The sequence below is a fragment of the Gavia stellata genome, chromosome 13 (assembly GCF_030936135.1).
Source record: "Gavia stellata isolate bGavSte3 chromosome 13, bGavSte3.hap2, whole genome shotgun sequence".
Classification (NCBI taxonomy): Eukaryota; Metazoa; Chordata; class Aves; order Gaviiformes; family Gaviidae; genus Gavia; species Gavia stellata.
In genome coordinates, this window is record NC_082606.1 from 17,019,967 (window position 1) to 17,045,844 (window position 25,878).

Here is a 25,878-nt window from a genome sequence, read left to right on the forward strand (position 1 = left end):
TGACCCCTTTTAGGTGAAGGTAGCAGTGAAAATCCAACCACACCCAGATGACCCAACACATGGGCTCCACAGGGATCTTTTGCTCTACCCTTTACTGGTAAGGAGAAGCTGGGGCTGGACAAGAAACCTGAGATGCTCAGAAAACACATTACTACTGTTTGGGGACCATCCCCACGTGGTCTGGGGACACCATCCATTTAATCATCTTAGCTGTGCCGTAATGGCTCAGAGCACGGATCGCAGATGAGATTGTGGAAAGGTGGGTGTGGATGTTCAAATTGTCACATGGAGATCGCCTGGAGAGGTGGGGTCCTTCGTGTCCTCCTCTGCAAAGGGAATTTGCATCGAATGCCCAGGCTCCCCTCTGGCCTGCGGTAACACGAGCGGCTTGGTTAGCGCTGCGCAGGACCAGAGAAGCTCCCGCTGCCTGGTTTGCTCTGCACACCGGCCTTTCCCTGGCAGGAGCTCGATTCAGCGGTAATTTGCTTTTCTACATGTGATTTGTCATCAGTAAATATGCTCTTCCTCCTCCCCTGACCAATGCCCGTTGTACCTCCGCAGCCCGGTAAAGCAGCGCTGCCAGCAGCAGCATCTCAGGCTTCCAGCAGCAGCCGTTGTTTTACGGCAGCAATGCAAAGGCTTGGGGTAATCCGGCGGTGCTTTTGTTGGGCATCCAGGTTGCGGAGCTGAGAGGGGCCACAGGAAAACACGCTCTTTAAACACCGTTCACAGGAGCCGACAGTTCAGCAAAAGCTTTTATGTGTTTCGGTAAATAGGTGAGCTGGAAGAAATGGGAATGCAAATAAAATGAGGACTACTGAACAGCCATCGAGATAAACGAGCTCTTTCATCTCCTGTCTCACACCCAGGGAGCTGCCTGTCTTGGAGCAAGTGCTGCGTGACAGGGTGTAGGTTTGGGTTCGTTGACATGATCCAGGTTTAGAACAGCACATGCAACGCAGACGTGAGAGGTGGGGGGAAAAATACATGCAGTGCACTGCTGGCTAAGGGGGCACAGGAGGGTGGGTTGGCACTTCCTAACGCCCGTTAAGAAACAACCCAGCACCGCCAAGCAGTCTTCATCTCGATGACCTGAAGGCTTTGATCAATACCTCTGATCATCCTCAAGCATCCCCTCTCCTTCACTAGCTCACCCTGAAGTGAAATAATAGAAGGAAGTGAACCAATTCCTCTGCCTCAAAATCAATATGCAGAGGATGAAGGGCGCAGGCCTCCCTGCTCTTTGCGCCTGGGGAGAGGATGCTCAAGTCCCACGCTGGACTGGCAGTCCAGGAGCAGCCGTGATCACTTTTCCAGGTGAAAGAAAATGATGGTGGAGGAACGCCAGCCGTTGTGGCCCTCTGTGCCGGCTCCTCATGGTGCTGCGAGCAAGTTCTGCTTTGGCTCTGTACCTTTGGCACCCTCTTCTGCCTGGACTGCCGCCTGCAGGCACTGGGAACGGGACGTACCTTCACCTCCCCAGGGGAGAGGAACCACCCAGATGCTGGCTAGAGCGTTTCTGCTGGGCCTCCCCTTGCAGGGGACATGGAAATACGTAAAGCACACCGCATCGTGGGTGCAAACATCCCTCCTTCTCTCCCCATCCCCATCCTTGTGATGAGACATAGCGTCTCTAGTTCTCTCAGCCAAATGAGATAAAAACCCCCGTGTCTAGGATTTGCCAGAGACGCAGAGCTATTTCAGCGGGTTTCAGAAACTCGATGCCATAAGAGAGCACGCACAGCCACCAGACTGCCATTCGTCTCAGCTTATGGAGCTGAAGTGGCTGAAATAATGGCTCTGACACTTCCTCTTCTTGTAAAAAGATGGAAAGCCTTGTGTGTGTGTGTGGGAGGGGAACCCAAGGAGCTGCGTATCATTATGGCCACGTGCCCTTCAGCAAAACGCAAATCTTCTAAGAGAAGTAAGTTAAAGAGTCCAACGGGTGCAGATTGGAAACCAGATGATAAAAGCTATGCAAACATTTGATTACAGGTAGGGTTACGTCTATTCATTCAGCCTCGTGCAACAAAGTCAACAGCAGAAATACCAAAGGCGTGGAATCAAATCGGGCAGAAAACTCAGACTTAAAATCAAATTTATTTAGAGGAAAAATGACTTTACAAGAGGTTGATGCTGATAACTAAAAAGGAAGATAAATAAAAGCTTGTTACAAAACCTAATGGTTTCTGGCAAGTTACAGAAAAACTGAAGAATTTTACAGTCAATAACCTGCTCACTTTTTACATAATTACAAATTAACATACAGCAATTAGGTTTTACCCTCTTTTTTAAAAATTCTTTTTTTCAACTTTTTTTTAAAACTTTTTTTTTAATGGGTTCAACATGAAAATGCAAAGCATTTTTATTTTATTTTTTTTTTAAGAAACAAACCAAAAGCAGAGGTATATCAGGTTATTATAATACACCTCCTCAACGCTCTGGGAATTACTCAAGTGCATTCCATATTAGTACAAATAAACACCAGACTAAACTTTAACCATAGGCGAACTGAACTGGACATAGATTTTGATTTTTTTCTGAGTCAGTGTTTAATATCGATAAAGAAAATAGTAAAATACTTTAGAGCATGGAAAGGATGGATACTTATAGACAGCTTAAATACATACGAAGCTTATAGCTGTATGCAAAGCAGTGAATGTTATCCTGTTCCCCCTCCCCCCAAGCAATGGAAGCTGAATATATTTGGGCAAAGCATCAGTGTCAGTGAAACGCGTGTGGAAAGAAAGGGCACCGAGCCCTGGAAACGCAGGTGGGAAGGGAGCTAGCGTTACGCTTCCCGTCACTCAAGGGCACGAGGTGTATGAGATTAAGCCAGTTCAGCTCGCCTATCTTTAAAACTTAGCTGCACCACCGGATCAGAATCGTTGATTGCTGCCCCTTCTGACAAATGAAGCAAGAGTTGTGAGCAGCAGGGGAGGTTTTTTATTTAAAAGGGTGCCTTAAATTATGTTAAATTCCCAAACCTGGCCAGCAGGCAGAATAATTTCCAGAGTTCTGGTTAACAAGGAATGTTTTGTGGGATTTTAGCAGATACTCTCCTGTTCCCCCCGCCCAGTCCTCCCTTGCCCCGTGCCACAGATATTCTAGACAGCTTCCTTGGGATTTGGCACCTGATGAAGCTCTTCTGACTCGGTGGCATTTGGAAGGACTGGATTGGGGTGTTTCAGCAACAGCTTTGAGATATCCTAGTGCCTCAAGGAAGGTGCAAAGATGATCAGACTCTACGGATGCTCTCACCTTTGAAAGGCAGTACAAATCCGCACAAGCTAACGGCATTACTGTGCTTCTCAGCAGTGGTCAAACTTCAAGAGTGAAAAGAAGAGTCCACCCTCAGCGGCGGTGAGAGGTCCTGCCCCAGGGATGGCACCTGGGAGGTCTCCCAATGGCTTGGCCAGTAAATAACTTAGTGCATGGAAAGGGCCTCGCTTCACTTATTTGGTTGTATCCCCTCGCACCTCCTTTGCTCTGGGGTTCTCCAAGGAAAAGGAGGTGGAGGGCAAACCGCTGGTGGGATGGCTTCCCTACCAGCAGCAACACCCGCTGTGAGGAAGGTGATGGTGATGCCGGCATGGGCTCTCCCGGGGGATATACCTGAGCCATCAGAAGCCAGTTCTTCTGGTCCTGCCACTCACCCTGTCTGCAGTGGGACTGTACTCAGATTCACACCCACTTTGGTCTAAAAATAATACAAGAAGCTGGCCCTACCTCACCTCTCGGGGTAAAGCCAAACCAAACCAGGAATATGCCTACTTCGCAGCTTGGATTTTGCTGGGGATGCAAAGGGGGGAAGCAATGGCAAAGCTGATTGTCTCCACGTAACCAAAATGAAAAGGGACAAGACCAGTTCCATTTAAAGTGCTTTATGGCATCAAACTGACATCAAGTTACATGTTGAGATGATCACTTCACTTAAAAGAAGCTAAGGCCAACCCCACACAGCTCCATCGAGTCTCATACCATTTGCTACAGCTACTCTCTATTGCCGGGGTATTCTGGCACCCCCAGCTAATACTGACCACTTTTGTACATCATCTGGGCCTGCGCTCCCACTTCCCTGGTCATTGAAAGCCCTTCTGTCAGGCAGTGATAAAGACCAGGCTAAGAAAAGCCCAAGAAAAGAAAGTCTGATTTTTCCCCTCCATGAAACACTAGCAAAAAAAGCTCTGAGAGCCCTTGCAGGGTCCTCTTCTCCCTCCAACAATACAGGCTTCACACAGACTTTTTGAACCTGCTCTGTGGCCCAGGAACCCAATGCAAAACGGGGTGGTTTGGGTGCTCCAAATGGGATCAAGGGACCAGCTCTGGGAACCAGATACAGCATCAGGCTGGGCTGAAGAAATAACATGCTTTCAACGGCTGCAGGAGGGATGCCAGGTGTGGAACTGGAGCAAACGCAATTTTAAGGTCAGGAAGAGGGAAGGCTTTGGTGCTGTAAAGTTGGGACCGTACCCTAGCAGACAACCGTAGGCAACCTGCAGGGATCAGAGTGGGAATCTGACTCTGGGAACCTATGCCAAGCCTTTCTAAAGAAAACCTGGGAGAAATAAAAGGCTAAGAGAGAAAAACAAGCCCTCACCTTCCTAAAGGTGAAAGAAAGAGGAAGCAGTGTGGGAGTAAAGGCTTCATTCCAAAAAAGTGAATCATGAAGAAACATACATCCTCCAGGGACAAAGGTCTGTCCAGAATTTAAGACACAAACAGCTTTGATATGCAGTATTTCTAGTCAGTATATTTCGGATTCATGCCGATGGTTTCTTTGACAAGGAACCGTGGGCACCTCAGGAGATCACTTAGCAAATACTATTTTCGCTTAGGGCACTAAATGCTCTTTTCGATTTGCACAGGTCAGAAGAGATGGTCAGGCCAGACAGAGACTCAGCCCTGCTGCCCTGGGTTGCACATCTCCCTTTTGATGCCCTTCTCGGAGCCATGGGACATTCCTGTATCATGAATTCAAGATGTGTTAGGACTGGGAAAAAGATGGAGGGATGAGAAGAAAAGTTCGTACTGGCAAAGGCTATTACAGACTGAGGGGAACTTTCAGAAATACTGGGGACCTGATCTCTGTTTACAAAACAGTAAAGGAGCCATGTGCTGCTTTGGTTTCCAAAAATTTCAGCTTGGCACATTCATTTTCGCAGATACATAAACAGCAGGGCAGAAGTTATTTTCTAAAATTGTGGTTTTCTTATGGTTAAGTTAACACCACAACACCAGCACATACCTCCTTCAGCTCCTTTCAGGTTCCAGAGAGCTGCCTGTATCTCCCCAGAGAAGCAACTGGACCCTCACACCACTGCAAGATGCTCTATGTTTTGCTTTTTCCTTTGCCTCCAAGAGGTACGAGAAAACCCAAACAAAATATTTAAACAAGGCAACTAACTGATAGGAAGAGTCTTGTCTGAAGTCACTGCTTCTTTTTCCAGACTTTTTTTGGCCCAAAGATGCTCTGCCTTAAAGGAAGCTCTCAGTTGAAATTGTGTAACTCTGGGCATGGCATGGACTGCTAAGCAGCACTGCCCAAACCCTGGTTTTGTAGGAACCAGGGAGAGAAGAACATTTGTTTTACCAATTTCTTGGTAAGGGGAAGAAAAAAAAAAAAGGAAAGGAAAAACCCAAACCACCCCTCAAACCTCCAAACAAAAGCAAAAGTAAAAAGAAATAAAAAAATAAAACCCAGTAAACTTTTTTAAAAAAGAACTCTTTCAAATAAACAGAAAGATAAATACTTTTTGCAAGCCCTGCTTGCAATAAAGAACAAGCACCAAACAACATTAAAAAAAGCAAAATAAAAATAAATCTCAAACCTTCTTCCTTTCTTCTTTTTTTTTTTTTGAGTCTTAATAATTTAGAGAGCTTCAAAAGCAAGCAGGCCGTTTAGGATTCCTGCACTGACCAAGGCAGACCAGTCTAAGCACCCACCTCACCATCAATGCTGCTGATACTCATCAGCACCGAACTCTGAAAACTGCTGCGGGTTACTAGCTTGTGAGAAGCCAGAGAGCAAACTGAAATCAAACAATAGTGCAAGAAGAGAAATTTTTTTTTTTTTTTTTTTTTTTTTTAAGAAAAACTGGAGGAAAGGAAATGCACTTGACAGCTTCAATCTCTGAGAGAGATTGAACTATCTCTTGAGCTATTTTGAAGCTGATAGCGTCTTGTAACCATTTACAAATCTGCTCGGGCAATTCTCCTGAGAGGGTTTGGAAGAACTATAATTTTGGAAAAAAGTTTGGCTTGCTGCATTTCTTTTCCCCCCGCTGAACACATCCCTGTATTCATCAGCTGTACAAACACCTCACAGTGGGCACAGCAAGAGCCACCCTCAGACCTTCCCCTTCTGCTGATGCAGCATGGGGACACACGGACACTTTCACCCTAGAGCCCACGGCGATGGAAACAGACCTGCCACGCTGGACCTGTGGACCTATCCCACAGCGGTTTTGTCCATGAGAATGTATTATCTCCCCAGAAATGGTTAATAAGTGCACGGTATTATATAGGCATAGGAACTAGGAGCTGCCTCTCGGAGTTCACTCTGCTCACAGCGCTCAGTCCCCTGACCTGCGACATCTCACTGAAGTGCTCTGAAATTGCTGTTGTCTCTTTCTGCCTTAGAAACAAGCAAGGGAAGCTGACAAAATCCAGAGAAACAGAAGCCCAACGTTAACGCAAAAAGTAGGGGAAGAAAAACACAAATAACAGAAGTCCCTAAAAGCAGATTTTCAGCCATTTCTCCAGTAAGGCATCAGGCTTGTAATGTAGGGACGTCAAATGCAACTGGAGAACTATATTCTGACACAAAAAAAAAATAATCTTAACTTAGGGGATGGGAAGGAGTGAGCTGGAGCTCAAAGAGACCGCATAAAAAATTGTTGCTTAGAGTTGTTCTCACTTGAACACTGTTTGTTCTGGCTCCCTGGGGTTGCCTTACAAGCCTACTGAATTTCTCTTTTCTGCATTTTAAATATACCCAAAGATGTTCTGCTTGATTCTGGAAACAGTTTGACATTTAAATCCTCTGCCCCATGGAAATCTTTTGGAATTACTTTAAATTTTATTTTTTTCCTCTGAATTTTTGTTTTGAACACTGTTACTGCTTCCTGGTGTAAGGTACCTTTCTGAAACCGAACAGTCTGTATACCATGAGCACAAAAGGGGTGTGCAAGTCAATGGCATTACAATCGGAGCAGTAAGGGCAAGATATTTAATATCTACTTGCTCCCTGAAAGTCATCAGGTATCATCTATCCCCATGGGCCGAGCTAAGCTTGGCTGTACAGACTGTAAGCATATCCCAGTGGATACATAGATACATACATGTATATATACAGTATATCTATATATGCCAGTGTGTACGCACCATTTGTAGAGTCCTAATCTTTTGCTAAATGCTTGCTTTTGGTTACGTTCCCCAGAAAAGGGGAATCCGAAGGCACAGACCCCTTAAGGTTATGTTCTCTCATCCTGAAGCAGTAAGGAGAGACAGAAAACATCTATCCCAATCCATTCAACCCAAGGTTTGCACAGAGAGATGGTACTACTTGCCGTGCAGTCAGCCTCTGCGGTGAGAATTCACGCAACACCACAGGAGAGAGGCCCTTTCCCACCACTTAACATACTTCATAACACGTTTTATTTAAAACCTCCAGATGCTTGTCAGATGCAGGCACCAGCAGCGTGCTGTGGAGCGGGCAGGGAGATGTCCACTGTACCAAAGCCGAGAGCGACCGATGGAACCGTCCGTGTTCAGCAGAAGATCTCCTCACCCTCTGGAGGTGCTTCTGATGAGTGAGAATCTACAGCACAAAAAAACCAGGGGGGAATCACTGTGGGAATACAGGAACACAGCAGGCAGAGCGGGACTCCACGCACATGGAAACCCCACTGTCTGCCCAATCCACTGGGCACCTTCAAAGATGTCCAGTTCCCTGGTGAGCTACCATGAAATTGCATCATGTAATTGGTGAGCTTTCCTGTGCACAAGTTGGAAAACATCAGTGAGTTAGTATGGATAAAGCCGGTCATCTGAGGGAGAGAACAAACTTCATGGGGATCAGAGGTTTGGTGCAGACCTGAGTCCTAAGGGGATGCAAAACTTCCAGAGAAAAAAACTGCATGCTTTTTTTTCAGATCAAGAGACAAGATGGACCAGCTTGAGGGGAAGGGAGAGGCCACCAGAAGGGTTGCAGGTATCACTCCCAAACTACAACAGAGTTAAAGCAGACAGCAATGCCGCAGGGACTGCAACAGCCAGGAGCATCCCAGCAGCAGCTCCTGAAAGCACATACACTGAAATGGGACATTTTCCTCCTCAAAGCAGAGCAAGCTGAAAAATAAAGGGAGAATCCACAGCCCGTGGAGGCTGCTCAGGATGGGACGGGGAAGGGAAGGAGCAGGGAGCAGAGTGTGTCCCTCTGACAACCCAGGGGCTGCAGAACAGGCATAAAAGCCCACAGAAGATCACTTCAAGCTGGGAACTCCACTCATCACAGCTGATCGTCTCCATCCCTGTGTTACCATGACATTCAAGGCTAGATTTCATGGCTTCCACAAGTTTGCTGGCTGGAGGGAAAAGCCAGCTCACCAACCCTGAAAACACACCTACGACCCCCCCGACACTCACCAGACTGTTGGGAGCGATGTCCCCTGCCCTTTTTCTTCTTTTCCTTCTTCTCCTTTGGTTTGGCTAAACTGAAGAGGCGGGTAGGCATCTGGGGCTGTTCCTCAGCTGCCTTGTTAGTCTGGTTTGTTGTGCTAAGCAAATGGAAAGTGCTTTTCTCTTTGTGTGTCCTTGAAAGACTGTTCCTTTTGGGGGAGACAGACAGTTCTGCATCAAAGTGCCCTTGTTTAGGAAGGGAAGGGCTCTTCTGCTTGGAGGAGTCATCGATACTGGACTGGGAGGGGACTCTTGCAAGTTTCTCATGTAGATTTGAAACCTATAAAGGAAAAGAAAAGTGTTTCATTGGGGTATGAAAGAGGCTAGCAGAGAACCTGGATAGGAAAGGTGTGCCCCAGAATACTCAGAGACAGAGGTTGTTCTTGTGAACATCCAGCCGATTCACCAGCTAAAAAGTAGTCCCCATCCAGGCAACGCAATGAGAGAAGAACCTGTCTCTGTTTAAGACAAAGAAACGAGGTGTATAACGAGTAATGCTCCAGTATCTTTTGCTCCTACATGTACTATGCTATGTATCAACAAGCCAAGGGCAAATATTCTCTAAGATCTCGATACCAAGACTCACCCTGCATTGTTCGCGCACACAGACAGTGGCAGAAGGCCAAGGAGAAGCGTGCCTCTCCGGCAGGGGAACACCAGCACACAGCACCGGAGCGGCATGTGTCAAAGGAAGCCTTCCCAAGCAAAAGATGAAAGCAAAAACATTTTTCCTCATTTTTTTTTTTCCTTAATGGCTGTCTCAGGATGTAATTGAGCCTGCACATTCAAAGGGAAGATCAAAACACCAGCTCAACAAAGCCTCACCAAACCCTCTATTAATAGGTCTGAAATGTCAGTAAGATACCTGCCTCGAAAAGGTGCTTCCTTCTCCTGATCCCCCAGGCCTCACAGTTATTTTGCCTCTCAGCCTCTCCCATAGCATCCATGCCCCTCGTATGTCTATGCGTGCTCGATGCTGGAACAGCTTCACTGCATGCTCGGAAAACTTCTGGCCTGATCAGGAACGGGGATGGGAGGGAGCAAGCCTTCCTCTGATGATTTGCTTTTCAGAGCTCACTGCTGAGCTCTGCAATTAGTCCATTCAGGCACCCAAAATAATTTCCATTCCGCAATCCAACATTTATAAACTAATTTTGCTACAGCTCTAAGCAAATTACATTCAGAATTAGTGAGTTACAAACAAACAAATGATCAACAACAGGCTTAAAGTTCAAATTCAGCCCATGTTTTGCCAACGGATGCTTGCTCTCCTCAGCCAGACTTCTGCACAGTTATAAAAAAAATAAACCCCAGCTTGCTGAAAAATGCATAGAGCAGGATCTGTGCGTGGGCTTTTCTTTCTGGTTGTGGGCAGCCAGACACCAGAAGCCTCTTGCAGCAGAGCTGGGGACCCTTGCTCACTAAGCTATGACCAGACTGCAGGTGCCCAGTCTCTTTAGGACAGAGACAATGCCCATCTCTTTGCTAGATATTGAGAATGCTTTTGGAGATGGATGTAAACACACAAACAGCCTTCCCCTGCCTGCAGTTACCAGCCTCGCAAGTGGCTTTTGTGACAGCTGGAGGGTGCAGACAACCCACAGTGCTCAGGCTGTTTCCAAGAAGGATGTCTCATCTGCCTGACCGCTCCTCACAGCTCAGCCCCCATGGGGTGAAGGCCAACGTCAAAGGCAATATCGACCTCCTGGGATTGCCTAGGGCATCTTCTCTGCCAGCCAGCCACCTCCGCTCTGCTGTCTGCCAACACGTGGCACAGAAAAGCAGGCAGAGCTCAGGGCTGGCCAGGCATCCTGAATACACCATGTTGCATCCACACTGGCAATGCCTTAGCAGCTCTGGAGGTGCAAGAAACAGCCCTGCACATTACATGCAAGAAAAAAAAACAGTTTTAAATACCAGGCCCTGTGTGTCTAGGGCTGGGCTGGCGTCAGTCTATCACTGCTGGCCTGCAGTTGGCCCAGGAGCCATCCAGGAGCTCCCTTACAGAGCACAGCTTCCCCAGCAGCCCAGCTGTTGGCAGCATTTACCTGACTGTGGTCAGGCTCCTGCCGCATTTGAGCTAATCGCTCCATGTCTTGCTTGAACTGTGCCTTCTCCCTCTCCAGCTGCTTCTGTGCTGTGCGAAGCCTCTCCAGGTCAAGCTGGTAGGAAGCCTTCTTCACCTGCAACTCCTCTCGCTCCCGCTCGAGATCTTGCCACCCTCTCTGGACCTGCTCCTCTCGCTGGGCCAGGTGGACCTCCTGCTCTGCCAGCTCCTTCTCTCGGACTTCCCACTCCTTCTCTCTCCTCCGCCTCTCCTCCTGGTGCTGTGTCTGCTGCTTCTTCAGGTTGGCCAACTCTTGGCGCTGCTTCTCCAGGTTGCGCTGCTTCTCCTGCTCCAGCAGCGAGGTTGGACGGAAGAAGCTTCGGGTCAGAGCCCTCTCACTCAGAGCCAGCTTCTGGTCCTCGATGTAGGTGTCCTGCTGCAGCACAACGCCCTAGGAGAGAGGGGACACAAATCACTGCAGCGCCCTCTCCATGGAGAGAGGCTTCATCCCTGAAAACCTCAGGGTGCTGTATCAAACCCCTTCTTCTCCCACCAAATTCACAGCTCAGCACTGCTGCCTTATGGCTGGGCTACCAGAGGGTGCGGGCAGAGCATTTCCCCCAGCAGCTTCCCAAATTCAGGCAAGCACTGGTTCACTTACGTAGCAGCTCATTCTTGCGACCTGTCGGCATGCTGCCTGCAAGCCGGCCGCAGGGTATTCAGCCACACAGGACTGTGACAGGCAAAGGGGAAGGGTAGATGGGGGGCGAAGCGCAAGTGGTTGTTACTGGCTGCTGGGATGCACAGTTCGGGCAAGTAGCATGCAAAAGCGGGATGAACGGCCAAGCCTACCTGCAAAGCACTGAGCAGCTTATGGAGGCTGGTAATGGTTTGGAGGACCTGCTGCGAGAAAACAAAAGCGTTGCTATTAGATCTCACTGCGTGCCAGGGTACGCATAAAGCACCCTCCTTTTCCACTGTGACCCATCAGTGGATCTGACAAACTGTACAGCCATCCCTCTACAGCTTTGTTTTTCTTACTCTTCACTTGCAGTGACTGCATCATCCCCCACTACACAGATACATCCCTCTCTCAGAGGTGCCTGGCATCATCTTCCTCACTCTCCTAGCCACCAGTGCAGCAGGGGAGGAGATGTCTGCAGAAGCACTGAACAGCACAGACCTCATAGGAACTCACGGGTTGTCTCTGCAACCCATTTCCCACAGCATCAGCTTGCTCAAGAACAAGCAGAGTAATTGAGATGAAACCTGGCAGTTCACTCAAAAATTTCAGGTTCTTAAAAAAGAACTTCAAGGGGTGAAAAAAGAAGAAATCTTAAAATGAATGTGGACTATTTGCTTCCACCGCCGGCTGACCCATACAAGTCCCACTGTCATTAGACAGAAAAACTGCAAAAACAAGCACACAAGCGTAGCAGGTGTGTTCATGGAGGCTCTCTGAAAATACAAGTAAATGTGAACACATCGTGCATTAATACAGAGCAAGCTACTTTAGAGCAATGCCCTATCCCTAAACATATTTTTAGCCTAGCTAAAGATTTCTCTGAAACTCTCATATCCTACAATTACTTTTAAGAAGAAGAAAAACCACTGCAGTACTTGCAGTAGTGATGTGATAGCCAGCATTAAGAGAACTGTTTCTCATTCTGCCATTAATGCTAATTGGGAGTTAGGAATGTGTATCAAAGGGAGAACAGAAATCTAATTGCCCCAATTCACTGCACCTGCAACATAAAATTAAACTCCCTCTGTCTGCAGATGCACAATAAATACAGCCCTGTGCATCCTAGTGGTAATTAACCCTTGCTGCCTATAATCACCACGTATCATCCTGCTGGCAAGCAGATGACAATCAGCGAATTCCCTGTCTGAACATCCAAGGTTAAACAAATAAATGACACAGTGGGTTCAGCTTAATGTATTTAAAAGTCTACATGCGCTTCAGCAAATGAAATGTATTTTCTTCTACATTATCACCTATTGAGAAAATTCACTTGCCACTTAAATGAAGGAAACAGCTGAGCAACAGAATCAATTCTTACCTCGTTATTCCTTTTCAACATGAACATCAGATTAGCATTTCCACCCTATGAAAAGATCACAGATTTAATATGAGGACAAATGAGAAATCACAGCAAATGTGTTCTGAAGCTGAACTAATGACAGACACATTAAAGCCCCCCTCTGTCTTCCATTCTGGGAGAATTCATGCATGTTTTTTAGGCAAGTTAAAATCATATAAAATGTTAATTAGGTATCATTTTGTAGTTATATGATGGATCGATCCACAGCAAGAATAGGTGCAAGGTTATAGCTGACCTTATCATTTCAATAATGATGCATAATTAAACACATGCTTTAGCTGATCTGCAGACAGATGGCAGATAACCTGTGCCACAAAGGAATATTACTGATTTGCAAGGGTTCTCAAGTCAGGATTTTAGCTACAGCAAAGCGTTTTTGGCTGCATACTTCCAATTTTATTTTATTTTTAACTTACTAGGATACATCTAATTGTCAAGAAATTCAGGCATTTTTCAAGACTTGAACTGTCACTGTCTTGAAATCTGAACTCAGTGGCAGCAGACAGATAAACCAAGCGATACCTTCTTTAAAATGCTGTCCGACTCTGTTCTCCGAAGGTCCTGAGGATCATCGCCTTCATCTTTCGCTCCACCTAAAGGAAGAAGCCAGCATTGACACTGGTTATTCAACATTTTAAGGCATAGATGAACTTGCTAATGTCTGAGACATTTAATACAGGAAACTCAGATGTTTCATAAAAGGGGACACAGAGCTCTTGACACTTTAACTAAATGCATTTGCTCCCTACGTATACAGAACATGTCAGCACCACCAGAAAAAGTGGATCTAAATTCACATTAGGATTGACTTTGGTTTTAGACAATGTGCTGATAAATTCGGCACACTCCTATTAACTGGTGCTCTGTCTAGCCTCCTGCACTGCTGTCTACTACCAAAGAATACCTGCTGAAAAGACATGAGGCAGAAAAAGAGCAGATGGAGAACAACAACAGTATCATATTGGGGTATATTACTGCGGGTATAGTTTCAATGCCTCTCTTGTGCAAGTGCAGTTTACAGCTGGGTCAGATACTGCTGCGCAATACCCTGTGTAATTTTACGCTAACAATTTCTCCTTAGCCTTAGTTATCAGAAACCTGTATCTTCAAAAGGCACTGGACTTCTCTTTCCAGCTTCCCTCTGGATGGCTCGTATCAGTGCTCCCGAGCAGGACTGAACTGACTCGTGGAGCCAAGAGGGCTGCAACCCTCCACCTGCTGTGCCCAAGAGCACCTTCTTCTGCTCACAGCGGCGAAGGGCTCACACGGCTCTTCAGTCCTCTAGCTCTTGCCAAGACTCTTGTACTCCCCTTGCCAGCTGAGATGCAGCCCATGGGGAAAACCCACACCTGCGCTGGGAACCTCCCTACTGCCACTCTTTTAATGATAAACAACTTTACATACACCTGTATCTGCAGCAATGTGAAGGACACCGTACCTAGTGCAAAGGCCCTCTCCTCCCACCACCCCCCAGGCAGGCTTTGCTATTAAAGGCTGACCCTCAAGTCCTCCTAACAGACCTTCTCTCCTGCGCCACGTCCTGGGACCTTCCACCTCTTTGCAGGAGGAAACACCTCCCTTCTGCTTTGCTGGAGGGGAGAACGAAGGGGAGTCAGGTTATAAGCCTTGCCCAAGGTTGCACAGGTTGTGAACAGAAGAACTGGAGATGAAAGCCAGGTTTCATGCCTCCCGGCCTCCAGCTAAACAAACAGGCCCTGCATTCTTTTCCCAAATTCTCCCAAGACCCTAAAACTATTCAGTTACAATCTAATTCAAAAGAGGACATTTCTACAGAAAACCTAGAGCTGGGCAATGAACAGCCTGAGGTTGTCCCATTCATCACTGCAACAGAGAGAGGTACAACCCTAAACAAACCCCTCCAGCATGAATATATTTGTCATTATGATGACAAGGCCTGTGGAGGGCTTTGCAGCTTTCTAACAGCACTGGGAAAACCTCTACATACTTCTCATGTCTGACTGTCTGGAGCTAACACTGCTCCTTTAATGCAGAAGGTCAGACGAGGTCCAACGATCCCAATGCTGAGACAGACACTAGCGCAGCAAAACTGGCTGTATTGGGAGTATGAGCAAGACCACAGAGAAAAGAATTTGAGGACAGTGAAGTTTCTGATGACTAGGGCAAAGAAAGAGAACGTTGGTGAGGAGCCAACTATGCAGCTGAAATAAATATTCACACATTTGTTTGGGAGAGACTTAATTGCAGGACTAGCACACACAGTTGTATGTGGAATACAAATGCATAGAGAGCAGAGCCAGGGGAGAAGGTGCTCAATTCAGCAATATTCTCATCCATTCGCAAACACAACAGCACAAGGCTCCTGCTGGAAGATAATCGAAGAATGAAGAACAGAGCTGCAGATATCATAATAAGAACATGAAGACATTAATGTATTGAGAAGCCAAATGCTTTCATGTGGCATGTAAGTAAAGAAGTAAAGATGATTTAGAGAGAGCACAGAGAGAGAGGAGTGAGGAGCTCAGATGTTTAATCCTCATGTAGCCACGGGTTCTCAACGACCATCACTCCACCTGTACATAGGCTTTTTTCCTAATCTGTCATTTAATCTATCAACTATTATTATTGGAGAGGAGTTGGGAAACACAAATCACCAGCTGCTGGAGCCATTCTGAAGCAAGAGGATACGATGACATTGTTTATTATTAACAAATCCTGATGTGCACACATGTAACTACTCACACTTGGAGGCGTTCATCTGATGACTGTCAAATCCTCCAAAAGTTTCTGCCCTTCTAGGCAGAGAGATGGGACCAACTCCTCCTTCCTGTTCCATGGCAGTGCTGCTGACCTGCTGCCCGAGGGCAGTGCCCAGGCTCCTGTTCACCAGGTCTTGCAGCAGTTCAACTGATAAAAAGCAACAATACCTCAGTTAAAGATCACCTCAGGCTTTAGAGCTATCTTCATCCCTACCTGAGCTCAGGTCAGAAATTCACATGCTTTGCTGTACTAAGAAACCATGTTTCTATGACAATGATATGAATGATACGCATTCCCCCTGCAAAAACTCAGTCTGTCTGACCATTAACTCCAATTCCCAGAGCTCTGCACAGGCTTACACCTCACTCTCTTCCTCCAGGCAACCCTGATGTGCTCTGACAACAGCATTTAGTAATTTTTAGCGTCTCAAAAAATCACACTGGAAAGTTGCCCGAGTTTCCATCTACCCTTGCATTTGTCAACAGACTTACTTGTCCCTTGCAGGCACCACAAGTGCCTGCTGGAACCCGAGCTCCCTCTCACACCTTGCTAAGACTAAAGCACAGCAAAAGGCTGGATGGTCCAAATTTCAGCCAAGGACAAATCCTGAGCTGCTCCTGACCCCAATGCAAATTCAATGAATGATCGTTCCCTCTGCTGACTTCTTTTCTGCCCTCCTTCAACAATCATCAATATCTGCTTCCTTTCCTGATCCTCATTACCTGTCCCTGAGACAACACCATGAGTAGCAATACCTCCTTATCTATGCTGTTGCTCTGACAAAGAGAAGACTTCCCCTGCAAAACCCGTGCTTGAGGACTGATGGCTTCACTGAAGGTGGGTGCATTGGTTAGTGTAATTAATGCGTCACCCTGACTTCCTCACCTTCATTTATTGCAGTTTTCATAATGGCCTCTCCTTTCGGTGCCTCTTCTGTGTTGGCTCTGAAGAGCAGCCTGGAGCCTGGCATGTCCTCTTGCACGGAGCTGTCTGCCATGTCGCGGAAGATCTTGGCCTTCTCCTCCAGCAAGAGGAGGATCTGCCTATCCTTCTGCTGAAGTTGTTCTGTGGGGGTGAACAGAAAACAGAGACAAAGACAGAAAATAAAAGCTTCAGCAAGGAAATGAAGAAATCCCTGAGATATTGTCCCCATCTAGTGGAACCTGATGATACGACCGTGCCCTGCGCAATGCTGCACAGCAACGGCACCCAGCAGGCTCAGAAAAAAATAACACAAGCAAGGTGAGGTGCAAACAAGGATTGCAATTATTTGCTGGATGCAGGATTCTCACTCCTTTGAAAAAAGTCCTAGTTCAACCACAAAACCCAACACAACAATTCCTGTAAATTTTTCAAAAACCACTCCCCAGCTCTGTCCCAGGCAGGTTTTTACCTTTCAGTCCTCTCACTTTTGCATCTGACACTTTCTTTTCAAACTCAGACTCAGAAGGGACTCCTTCGTCTTCATCCTTATCCCTGAATGAGAGACACATCTCAGTTACTATCAGAACACGACCATGTGCATCACCTGCCTTGCAAGAACACACTTGGTAGCTTACATGGTGTTCATTGTGTCTTGAATGATCTGTATCCAGCCGTTACGCTCTTCTTTGGAGCTGGCATGGACTTCCACCATTTCGGGATCTTTTACACCCATACTGATCAGGAACAAACCCTTCTCTTCATGAGCCACTTCTCGTACGATCAACTTCTTCAGAGAGATTACAGTGGATTTCTGGTCCTTCAGATGGAAAGAAATGGGTGAGGAGAGTGAACAGTACTAGTTCCCAGATGCAAACTAGCATTGGAGAGGTCCCAATACCCATACTACTACCTCTCTTAGGTTGCAAACATTTTCTGAACCTATTGGCTAATTAAAAAAATAAATCATTTTAATGGGGTTAAAGAACAGGGAAGGGCTTGCTTTCCTCCATCAGTCCTGTAGGAAAAGCAATCTCACCTTCTTCCTTTTCAACAAAGAATTAATTTAAAATTGACTTTGTGGGTTTGAAAAACTCTACCATATTTTGCTCTAACTCCAGCAGACCTTTGATCTCATCTCCTCCTGCCCACGCTCTCTCTGCCATTAGTATCACAGCTCCTTGAACTTAGTGCAGCTTGCTAGTGCCTGCTTCACACACATTATCTTTGCAATCTCTCTCCGGGATGGATTAACATCTTCTTTTCAAATCTCACAAAACCCCTGCTGTTCTCAGCAGCTCACAGCTGACTCCTATGATGGAGAAGACTTGTGTGTAAGATGACGTTCATTGCGTGCTACGGTCTCTGTGCAATCAGCCTGCTCCATTAAAACACCGCTTCGCTGTTGTGTCATCTGCATATGAGTCAGCCCCTTTGTGCGTTTTACAGGACGCTACGCTGGGTTGACTTGGTAGCTCTTCACTAGCAGGACTTGTGTGCAAATCAGCCTCCCCTGTGTAGGGCACTGAGTCTGTGCAGATTGTTGGTGGAACTGGAATAACAAATTCTCAGCTTTCAAAATGTTCAAAGGGTGGAAAGGTCGCAAGGTTTAGCCAGTCTAGACCATGCCTGTAAGGTACAGTCCCAACAGACTCAATTAGGTACTAGGTTTTCTTTAGCAGGTCAGTGTGCCTAGCCCTTTTATGAGGCCTGCCTTCAAAAGCTAATGTTTTTGGTCTTGTGCGTTACAAATCTATTCCTCTTGACATGTATTTTCAAGCTGTTCTGTTGAATTTACTGCAGTGACATTTCCCCTGCCCCCCATAGCAGTTCAACAATGTATTAGGACATTTCCTTCTGCTAAGATTCATTTTTACAATGTTTGCTTTATCCCATTGCCCCCTCCCACCCCAATCACTGCTTCAATTTGCACAAACTGAAAAGCAGTAAGTGTATCAAGCGACAGGCATGTTTTCAAGGCCAATTATCAGCTGTGCCAAGGCACTGCAGGAAGGGGAGGTGGGGCACGAAGACATGTTTTCCTATCAAAAATAATGGAGTCTGCTCAGCAAATGAAAATGTTAGAAGCAAGAAAATTAAGTTGTTTAGCAGGCAACGGCTGGCTTCACTGCACAACACACATCAGGGGTCTCTCACGTAGAAAAGGAAGGAGGAGAAAAGGTTGAAGCCTTACCAGTGAGGCAAAGACATACTTCTGGTCCTTCTCCTGAAGGAATACGAGCATGTCCGAAAGGAGAACAGCCTGGACTTCTGCAAAAGAAAAAGCATACCAGAGCAGTATAACCATGCAACCTACCCCCAAACAGGTTTCTTTTAATAACACCAGCGCTGGGGAGCTGTTTTTGCATATCCTGGAAGGGGGCGTCAATCTCCTGGTTAGCAGAAGGAGCAGGGGCAGCTCCTGGAGATGCTGGGTCAGGTTAGCTCTGAACCGATTTTGCATTACACAAAATACAACAGCACCTGGGAAACCTGCAGGATTTTCTCTCATCTGTCAGAGCAGGGGTGCTCCTCTCCAGCTATATGCTTTCTAACAGTTAGGACGTGGGCATAACAGTGAAAGCTAGAGACGCTTACTGAATTAGAAGCACTGTTTTCTCAAACAATCAATATTTTAGCCCTCGAGCAAAATATCTGCACAGGAAGTTTTGGGTTTTATGGTTCTCTTGATGAGTGGTGTGCAGAGTGTAAATTATCGTGCAATAACAACGTCTGTCAGCTGCGGTTTCTTTCCCAGGAAATACTGACTTCAGGAGCCACCGCTAACTCTGCTCACAGGCAAACACAACTCTTGCCGACTCCAAAGGGAGACGACAGAGCCTGTGTGAGATGCAGGACCTGGCTTTCTTTCACAGGAGAAGGAAGCACAACATCAAGCCAACAGAGGATTTTATATGAGAACACAGCCTTTTCCCAGAGTACCCGTACAGCCTTCCAAAGTCTCCTAATGACACATGGTAAAGTTGCACAGCAACTACCAAGTATAATGCCCCACCCAGAGCCCTCAGTACAAAGAGTTTTTGTGTAATGTACTTGGGAAATCTTGTGACAGAGAGGAAGTAAACCAAAAAGTTATATCATCCCCATGGCTAATTCCTTCCATTCTGTTTTGGGAAGACAGGATCCATTCCAGATAAAAGAACCACCAAACTTTAATCAAAGCTGCAAAATGAACTCGAAGCTCTGGGAGGTTTGCAAATGTTGGTGTTTGACTCTGTGGTCTTCTCTATCGTCTGTACACTTTGCAAGAGGGGAAATGCTAAAACCCTCTAAGAAAAGTTCTTCCTATACTTCTCTGTGCTCCATTTCAAATCCCGCGAAATAGCCTGAATGTATGAACCAGCTACTCTCTCCCTGGGCTCTGCAGCTTGTCTGCAGGAACTGCTTTCACTGGGAGCTTGCCCTATGTTTATGTATTTCTATGACTTAGAAATGCAAATGCAGCCTGTACTTATCACAAGATTTCACAACAGCAGCGTAACTTCCTTCACCCACCATCTAAAGTCAGTAGTAATCTCGGGTGCCTAGAAATCATCTGTAAACTTCCTGTTTCCAAAACCTAAAAATAAATCATACCTGATATGGAATTTCACGTTATCACTGCCTCCTTGCACAGCACAGCACCGGGCCACCAGTCCCCATTCATGCCCAAGTACCCTGGTTTAATCAGCTGATGCTGGAGTGAGAGAATGAAAGCCCTGCCCTCCTGTCAAGCCTGAGACACAGCCCTGTCTGCTCTTACTGCCGCCCTGGTCCCAGCTGAAGGCTTCATTGGGAGATTTAGTGTTTAATTCAGTAGAGAACTTCAGTGTTCAGCAGAGCACAGCACCTTTAAAACTACTTCGCCCTGATAACAAACAAAAAGCAATTCAAGGGAACATTGACCAAATAAGAGGCAGCTGCAGGGACATCAGAGCCTCTCCTGAAGAGTTTGCGTCAGCAGCTCAAGAGGTTCAAGAGCAACAAATGCCTGGGACACCTCTCTGGAGTCCCAGCGAAACCAGGATGGTAAGACTGAGCCTGGGCGACGCTACTGCAGACCTTAGAGCAAAGGAAAGGCAGTGCTGCTGGTGGGCAGAGCCATCGGGAAGCTGAGGCTGGCTTTTGGATGCTGTGAGCATGCTTCCTGGAACCGCCGCACAAGCGCATCGTGGCAGAGAGATCCGACTCACTGCTCTGGGCAACTGCAGCCCCACTGCATACCCCTGGCCCAAAGATGCCCCAGCGACTCCGCTCCTTGGCTGATGCACTGAGGTGTCACTGCAACCCAAGTGTCACTGCAACCCAAGCCTTCAGCAGGCATGCAGTCACCAGGAGGCAAAGAGTAGAAACAACACGAGGAATCGGAAATACTGCGATGATAAGCGAGTGTACAGCACGGGGAAAGCTGCTGTCAAAATCTCTCAAAGCAGAAGAATAAATAAAGGCTGGAAACACCAATCTGAGGACTAATCCTACATCTAGAGAGAGCGAGCTGTATCCTCCTTCTACCAAGTGACGAGTGACAGGACAAGAGGAAATGGCCTCAAGTTGCGCCAGGGGAGGTTTAGACTGGATATTAGGAAAAATTTCTTTACTGAGAGAGTGGTGAGACACTGGAATAAGCTGCCCAGGGAAGTGGTGGAGTCCCCATCACTGGAGGTGTTCAAGGAACGTATGGACGAGGCATTGTGGGACATGGTTTAGTGGGCATGGGGGTGTTAGTTGATGGTTGGACTTGATGATCTTACAGGTCTTTTCCAACCTTAGCGATTCTGTGATTCTCCCCCAGCAGAAGGCAGGATAGTCTTACCTTTTAACCGGCCAGCTGCATTTTTTAGTGAAACAGGCCCATCTCGGATGAGCTTGCGATGCCTCAAGTCCTCTCTTGCAAACATCTGGCCACTCTTCATCCTCATGATGGACTTGCTATCCGTCCGGCTGTAAATCTCACCAAGGCGCATTTTCTTTTCATAATTGCTGACTTTGCTATTGACTGCAGCAATCACATCTTTAACGAGGTTTAATGACTGAGTCAAGTCTTCATGTTCCACTTCATTTTCTTTGAACAGAAAGAGAAACACCTTGATTTCACTTCATCCTTGTGGGCTCTAACTTCCCGATTTTACTTCCTTCCTTCCTCTTCTCCCTCCCAAATTCCCACATTATAACTTTTTAATACTTTCATGACACAGGCTACATTTTTCCTCCTTAAGGAGGGGGAAAAATTCACAAATATGGTTGAGGTCAGGGACTTTTTCAATATCCTTTGTATATGACACAATATAGATAAAATACACAAATTAAGCACATATTTTAGCCATTACCAAAAAAAGCAAGCTGGGAGACTTTGGAGTCTAAGCATGTTGCTCCATAATTATTACAGGCAGACTTATAACAACTAAATCAATGCACCCGAACAACTAATCCTAAATGGAGATATGAAACTGAGTCATCTCATTGCTGCGGTGTGAGACAATTATGACTGGATTAGTCAGTCTATTCTAAGAAAATCTGCTTCAGCTGGAAAGGTTCCAAGAAATTTACACTGGAGGAACAAATACACACTTAGAAGAGAGGAAGTGGTCCCTACCTTTGGTGTACTGCAGTATCCTTTGTAAAAGGACCGGGTACTTTGTGATTCTCTGTGTTACCAACAAGATACATTCAGAAATCCCAAGACGCCTCACCAGGGAGCTGCTCATTTTTCTCTAAGGAACAAAGACAAAAATTTCAGTTCTGTAGCAAAACGCTCACCAGAGTGCAGAAAGGACATACTTTTTCTATCGACTATGTCTGTTCTACCAGGTCATACCTTGACAAATGCCTGAAACCGCTTGTCCTTTGAGTACAGATCTTTGAAGTTATTTACTGCCTCATTGTGATGCCCACAGAATTTGCCATATGTTTTCTTCATTCGCTCAGCACTCTCCCCGGAGAACTGCAAGACATGAGACACAGAGGTCCAATTGGCACTGAGCTCCTGGTGTGATATCCCAGCAGTGCCTGCCAGTCTCTCAAAAGACCTGATGAAACAAAATTAGTCCAAAGCCTCCGAAACCAAGCAAGCAGATCTCTAGGAAGTAAAGAGCTGAGTTTGGGACTTCACTGACTTCACACATACTGCAAAATTTGGGATTCTACTCACAGCGCTCCAAAGCCAATAACAAAAAGGTTAAGATAGACAAAAAGAAGAAGGAGAAAGCACAGATAAAGAAAAGTAAAATGACCCACCCAAAGTTAAATAGCAGGTCAGTAACTCAGCCAAGAAACACACTAGGCATATTTTGCTGTGGGCTGCTGCCTACCCTCCAGGCTATGGTCAAACCGTTCTGTGCCTGTCAGGGAATGCTTCTCTTTCCCACAAAATAAATTAATTTTCATCATTAAACCCTCCTCTGAAAGAGCAAAGAGTGCTTCAAAAAGCAGAGGTGGAGATTTTTACAAGAGTAAAGGTGCCATCAGCTGTGATTAACAGGCATAAACAGGAGGGAAGGAAGAGCGCCTGGTTTCCAGCTGTGCTCTCAGAAGTGCAAGCATTTTCCAGCGCTTACTTGATTCACTAGGATGTCACCTATCCTCTTGATAACAAAGTTCTTTTCACTTCTGTCTACCAACGACTCCTTCTTCCTTTCCAGAATCCGCTGGAAGAAGTGACTGTGGATGTGCAGCAAGTTTTCCAGGCAAGGAAAGATCTTGTCCACGACCTGTTGATCATACTGCAGTTCCTTTATCATCCCAGCGCTGTATACATCATTCATGATCTTCAGGGTGCGGACATGATGCATTTCTGTCTGCATTAGCTCTGTATAGGATGAGGACAAGGTCAAAACCAAGGTCAATGTAGAGTACATGGGTGTACAGTGCAAAGAAAAGCTGCCATTATAAAGCTCTTCCATAACTGGGCTTCTCTAAGTGGCTTCAGAAAATTTCATGTCAGGTGTTGAAACATCAATCAATAGTTTCACGTGTGGGAGAAATAGGGGGCAGAGGAGTCCCACAATAAAGAGCTTTGGACATTGCTGCTGAGGTCTGAACCTTCAGCACTGTTACCTGCTCCTTCCTAACACCTCACTGTGCCAGCCTCAACACTGTGGGCTTTTGCCATACAGGATGGCTCTTGCATCCAGCAGAAGACTTCCTAGCTAGCTGCTCTGCTGTAACAGAGTTTAAATGTCATCAGCAGACATATGAGGAGAGGCAATTATTTTTTTTTTTTTATGGCTTCTGGATTTGTGAAATGCAGAAAGTAAGCTTTCACAGAATACATTACGTTTCTGAGAACTTCAAGAATGAAACTTTGGCTTCTGAGGGAACCAAGATAATGTTCCTATTCACTGACCTAAAACTTCCCAAACCTATGCATGTGAGTATATCAAGAAGCTATCTACAATGAGTGAAAAATCAAGATACAGGTATCTCACCATAAATGACATCTTGCCGTTTGACAATGTCTTTGTTTTGCTGCTGTAGGAACTTGCTGTCCACTACTTGGCTCCAGGACTCTGCCTCCAGCTGCTTGGAATCTAATTCCAGGTCTCCCATCAGCTGTCCTTCATTCATGTCCGCACCTTCACAAAGCAATGCAAGCGCCATTACGATGTGGGTAACTTGTCTCATTTGGGATTCCTGTCTATTCATCTAGGTTTAGGCGTTCTCTGTCATACCACAGACATCACACACATTCTCCTTTACTGACACAAAAAAGATCATATGGAATTATACCACGTACGGACCAGGTTATGAAAAGCACTTTTAAAGGTTATTTGCTAGTTGCACAAAACTAGTTCACCATTTTCACATAGACCAAATTCTAGCTCAGATAAAAGACAATGGATTCTTTACCTGTAATGCAACAACAGAGCAGATAAATAAAAAACCACAACATCCAGGTTGTCTTCCCTCATTTACATCACTGAATCAAGGAAACTTAGACCTATGTGAAGTCTGTGTTTTCAAGCTTAGAAAGCCAGAACTGATGCAGGTAGAAGTGAACACTACATACATTACATACACACATATATATCTTTAAGAAAGATTGCTCATTTGTGCAGGAACTGGGAAATTTTCTCTGGTCACCATGAGCATGCCCTTGTTTAGTCCTTAATAAATTAAGACCATTCTGTTCTTTTCATGTAAATATTGGCTAAGATGTAAAAATACTGATTATATCCTAAAAAAGCACCATATCTAAAAAATATTTAAACTTAAGAAATTAATTTAACTGACTTCACTTTCAAACCCACAAAAGTAAAGAGTACTTTTCCTCCTTCCCCACTCTGGCAAAAATAGAAAACACAAGACATCAGCATGAAAAAGGTGACATAGTGCAAAATCTGTGGCTGTATGAATGGGCCAGAGGTGTAGAACAGAAGAGGAAATGTTCGCCCCTGAGCTAAATTCCAAGTAATCAACTGTAACTGAAACCTTCTAAATGTTTTCCCACAATTCAGCAAGCTAAAGAAATTACTATGTGGGGCTTTTTTTAGTTTATCATACTAATATTCTAAGATTAAAGTAAATGCACTTTAGTTGTCCATTAGAAAGGAAAACACTTGCTGAAATGCCAAAATGGATTTTCTGTTTCTGGGAAGCAGCACTGAGACCTTCCTTTTGCTATAAACGCCATGGGGATCTCTTACCTTCGTCAACCAGTGACTCCATGGATTCATTCACCCGACTGATTTTATGTAAGGAGTCTGTTGACTGAGACAGGAATTTCCAAGTGTGTATTAAGCTGTCATCGTTCCCAACTCTGCAGAAAAACAGAACATCGTTTATGACATAAAAAACCAGCCAAACGTACTGTCAAATACACAGAAGAAATGCATTTTAAATATGAATTGAAAACCAAAGCAAGGGTTGCATGGTTATGTACAGAAATGTACTTTTACTAATTGTTTTCTAAATACTACCCATTGGGGCTCAACAAGCTGCAAGATCTACAGTTCTGAGTGACAGTGCTTCTTCTATAAAGAATCACACCTGAGTTTTTATGGTTTGGATAACTTCTTTTCATTACTGTCCATTTTACAGTCACCTCCCATCCTCATTGTCCTTGGTGCACGCAGTGCAAAAATGCACCGCAAAAGGCTATCCAAGAGTCTTTATCGCTAGCTCTGAGAAAGATCAGAAAAATGGACTGAAGTACATTTCACCATGAATAGCCAGGGCATACAAACTGTCCAGAAGATGCCAGTCCATGCTACTGCCCTGTGTGTAGAACAGTTCAAAATGCAGGTAGTGTAGGAACCATGAATTAGATTTTTTTCTATGATTTTTTGTAATTAATTATGTACAATGCAGTCCTAAAACACCATGAAGACTGCAGCTCTGTGCCTCCACCCTATCATTACGGACACACAAGTTAATACTATACCTGAG

At 45.6% G+C, this 25,878-nt stretch overlaps 1 protein-coding gene across 1 annotated transcript in view; it reads right to left on the minus strand.

Moving 5' to 3' along the window:
- Window positions 1–2,081: 2,081 nt before the first annotated feature.
- Window positions 2,082–25,878, minus strand: part of AKAP13 (A-kinase anchoring protein 13) — a 76,549-nt gene continuing 52,752 nt past the window's right edge. Inside the window, exons 13-29 of the mRNA XM_059824073.1 lie at window positions 25,137–25,249; window positions 23,919–24,065; window positions 23,049–23,299; window positions 22,310–22,435; window positions 22,088–22,205; window positions 21,308–21,556; window positions 18,689–18,765; window positions 17,133–17,314; window positions 16,967–17,049; window positions 16,459–16,638; window positions 15,556–15,720; window positions 13,357–13,427; window positions 12,793–12,837; window positions 11,582–11,632; window positions 10,731–11,180; window positions 8,650–8,962; window positions 2,082–7,822 (exon numbers count right to left, since the gene is read on the minus strand). Coding sequence (XP_059680056.1) covers window positions 7,773–7,822; window positions 8,650–8,962; window positions 10,731–11,180; window positions 11,582–11,632; window positions 12,793–12,837; window positions 13,357–13,427; window positions 15,556–15,720; window positions 16,459–16,638; window positions 16,967–17,049; window positions 17,133–17,314; window positions 18,689–18,765; window positions 21,308–21,556; window positions 22,088–22,205; window positions 22,310–22,435; window positions 23,049–23,299; window positions 23,919–24,065; window positions 25,137–25,249 — 2,671 coding nt within the window. The 3' untranslated portion in view covers window positions 2,082–7,772. The remainder of the gene's footprint in view (window positions 7,823–8,649; window positions 8,963–10,730; window positions 11,181–11,581; window positions 11,633–12,792; window positions 12,838–13,356; window positions 13,428–15,555; window positions 15,721–16,458; window positions 16,639–16,966; window positions 17,050–17,132; window positions 17,315–18,688; window positions 18,766–21,307; window positions 21,557–22,087; window positions 22,206–22,309; window positions 22,436–23,048; window positions 23,300–23,918; window positions 24,066–25,136; window positions 25,250–25,878) is intronic.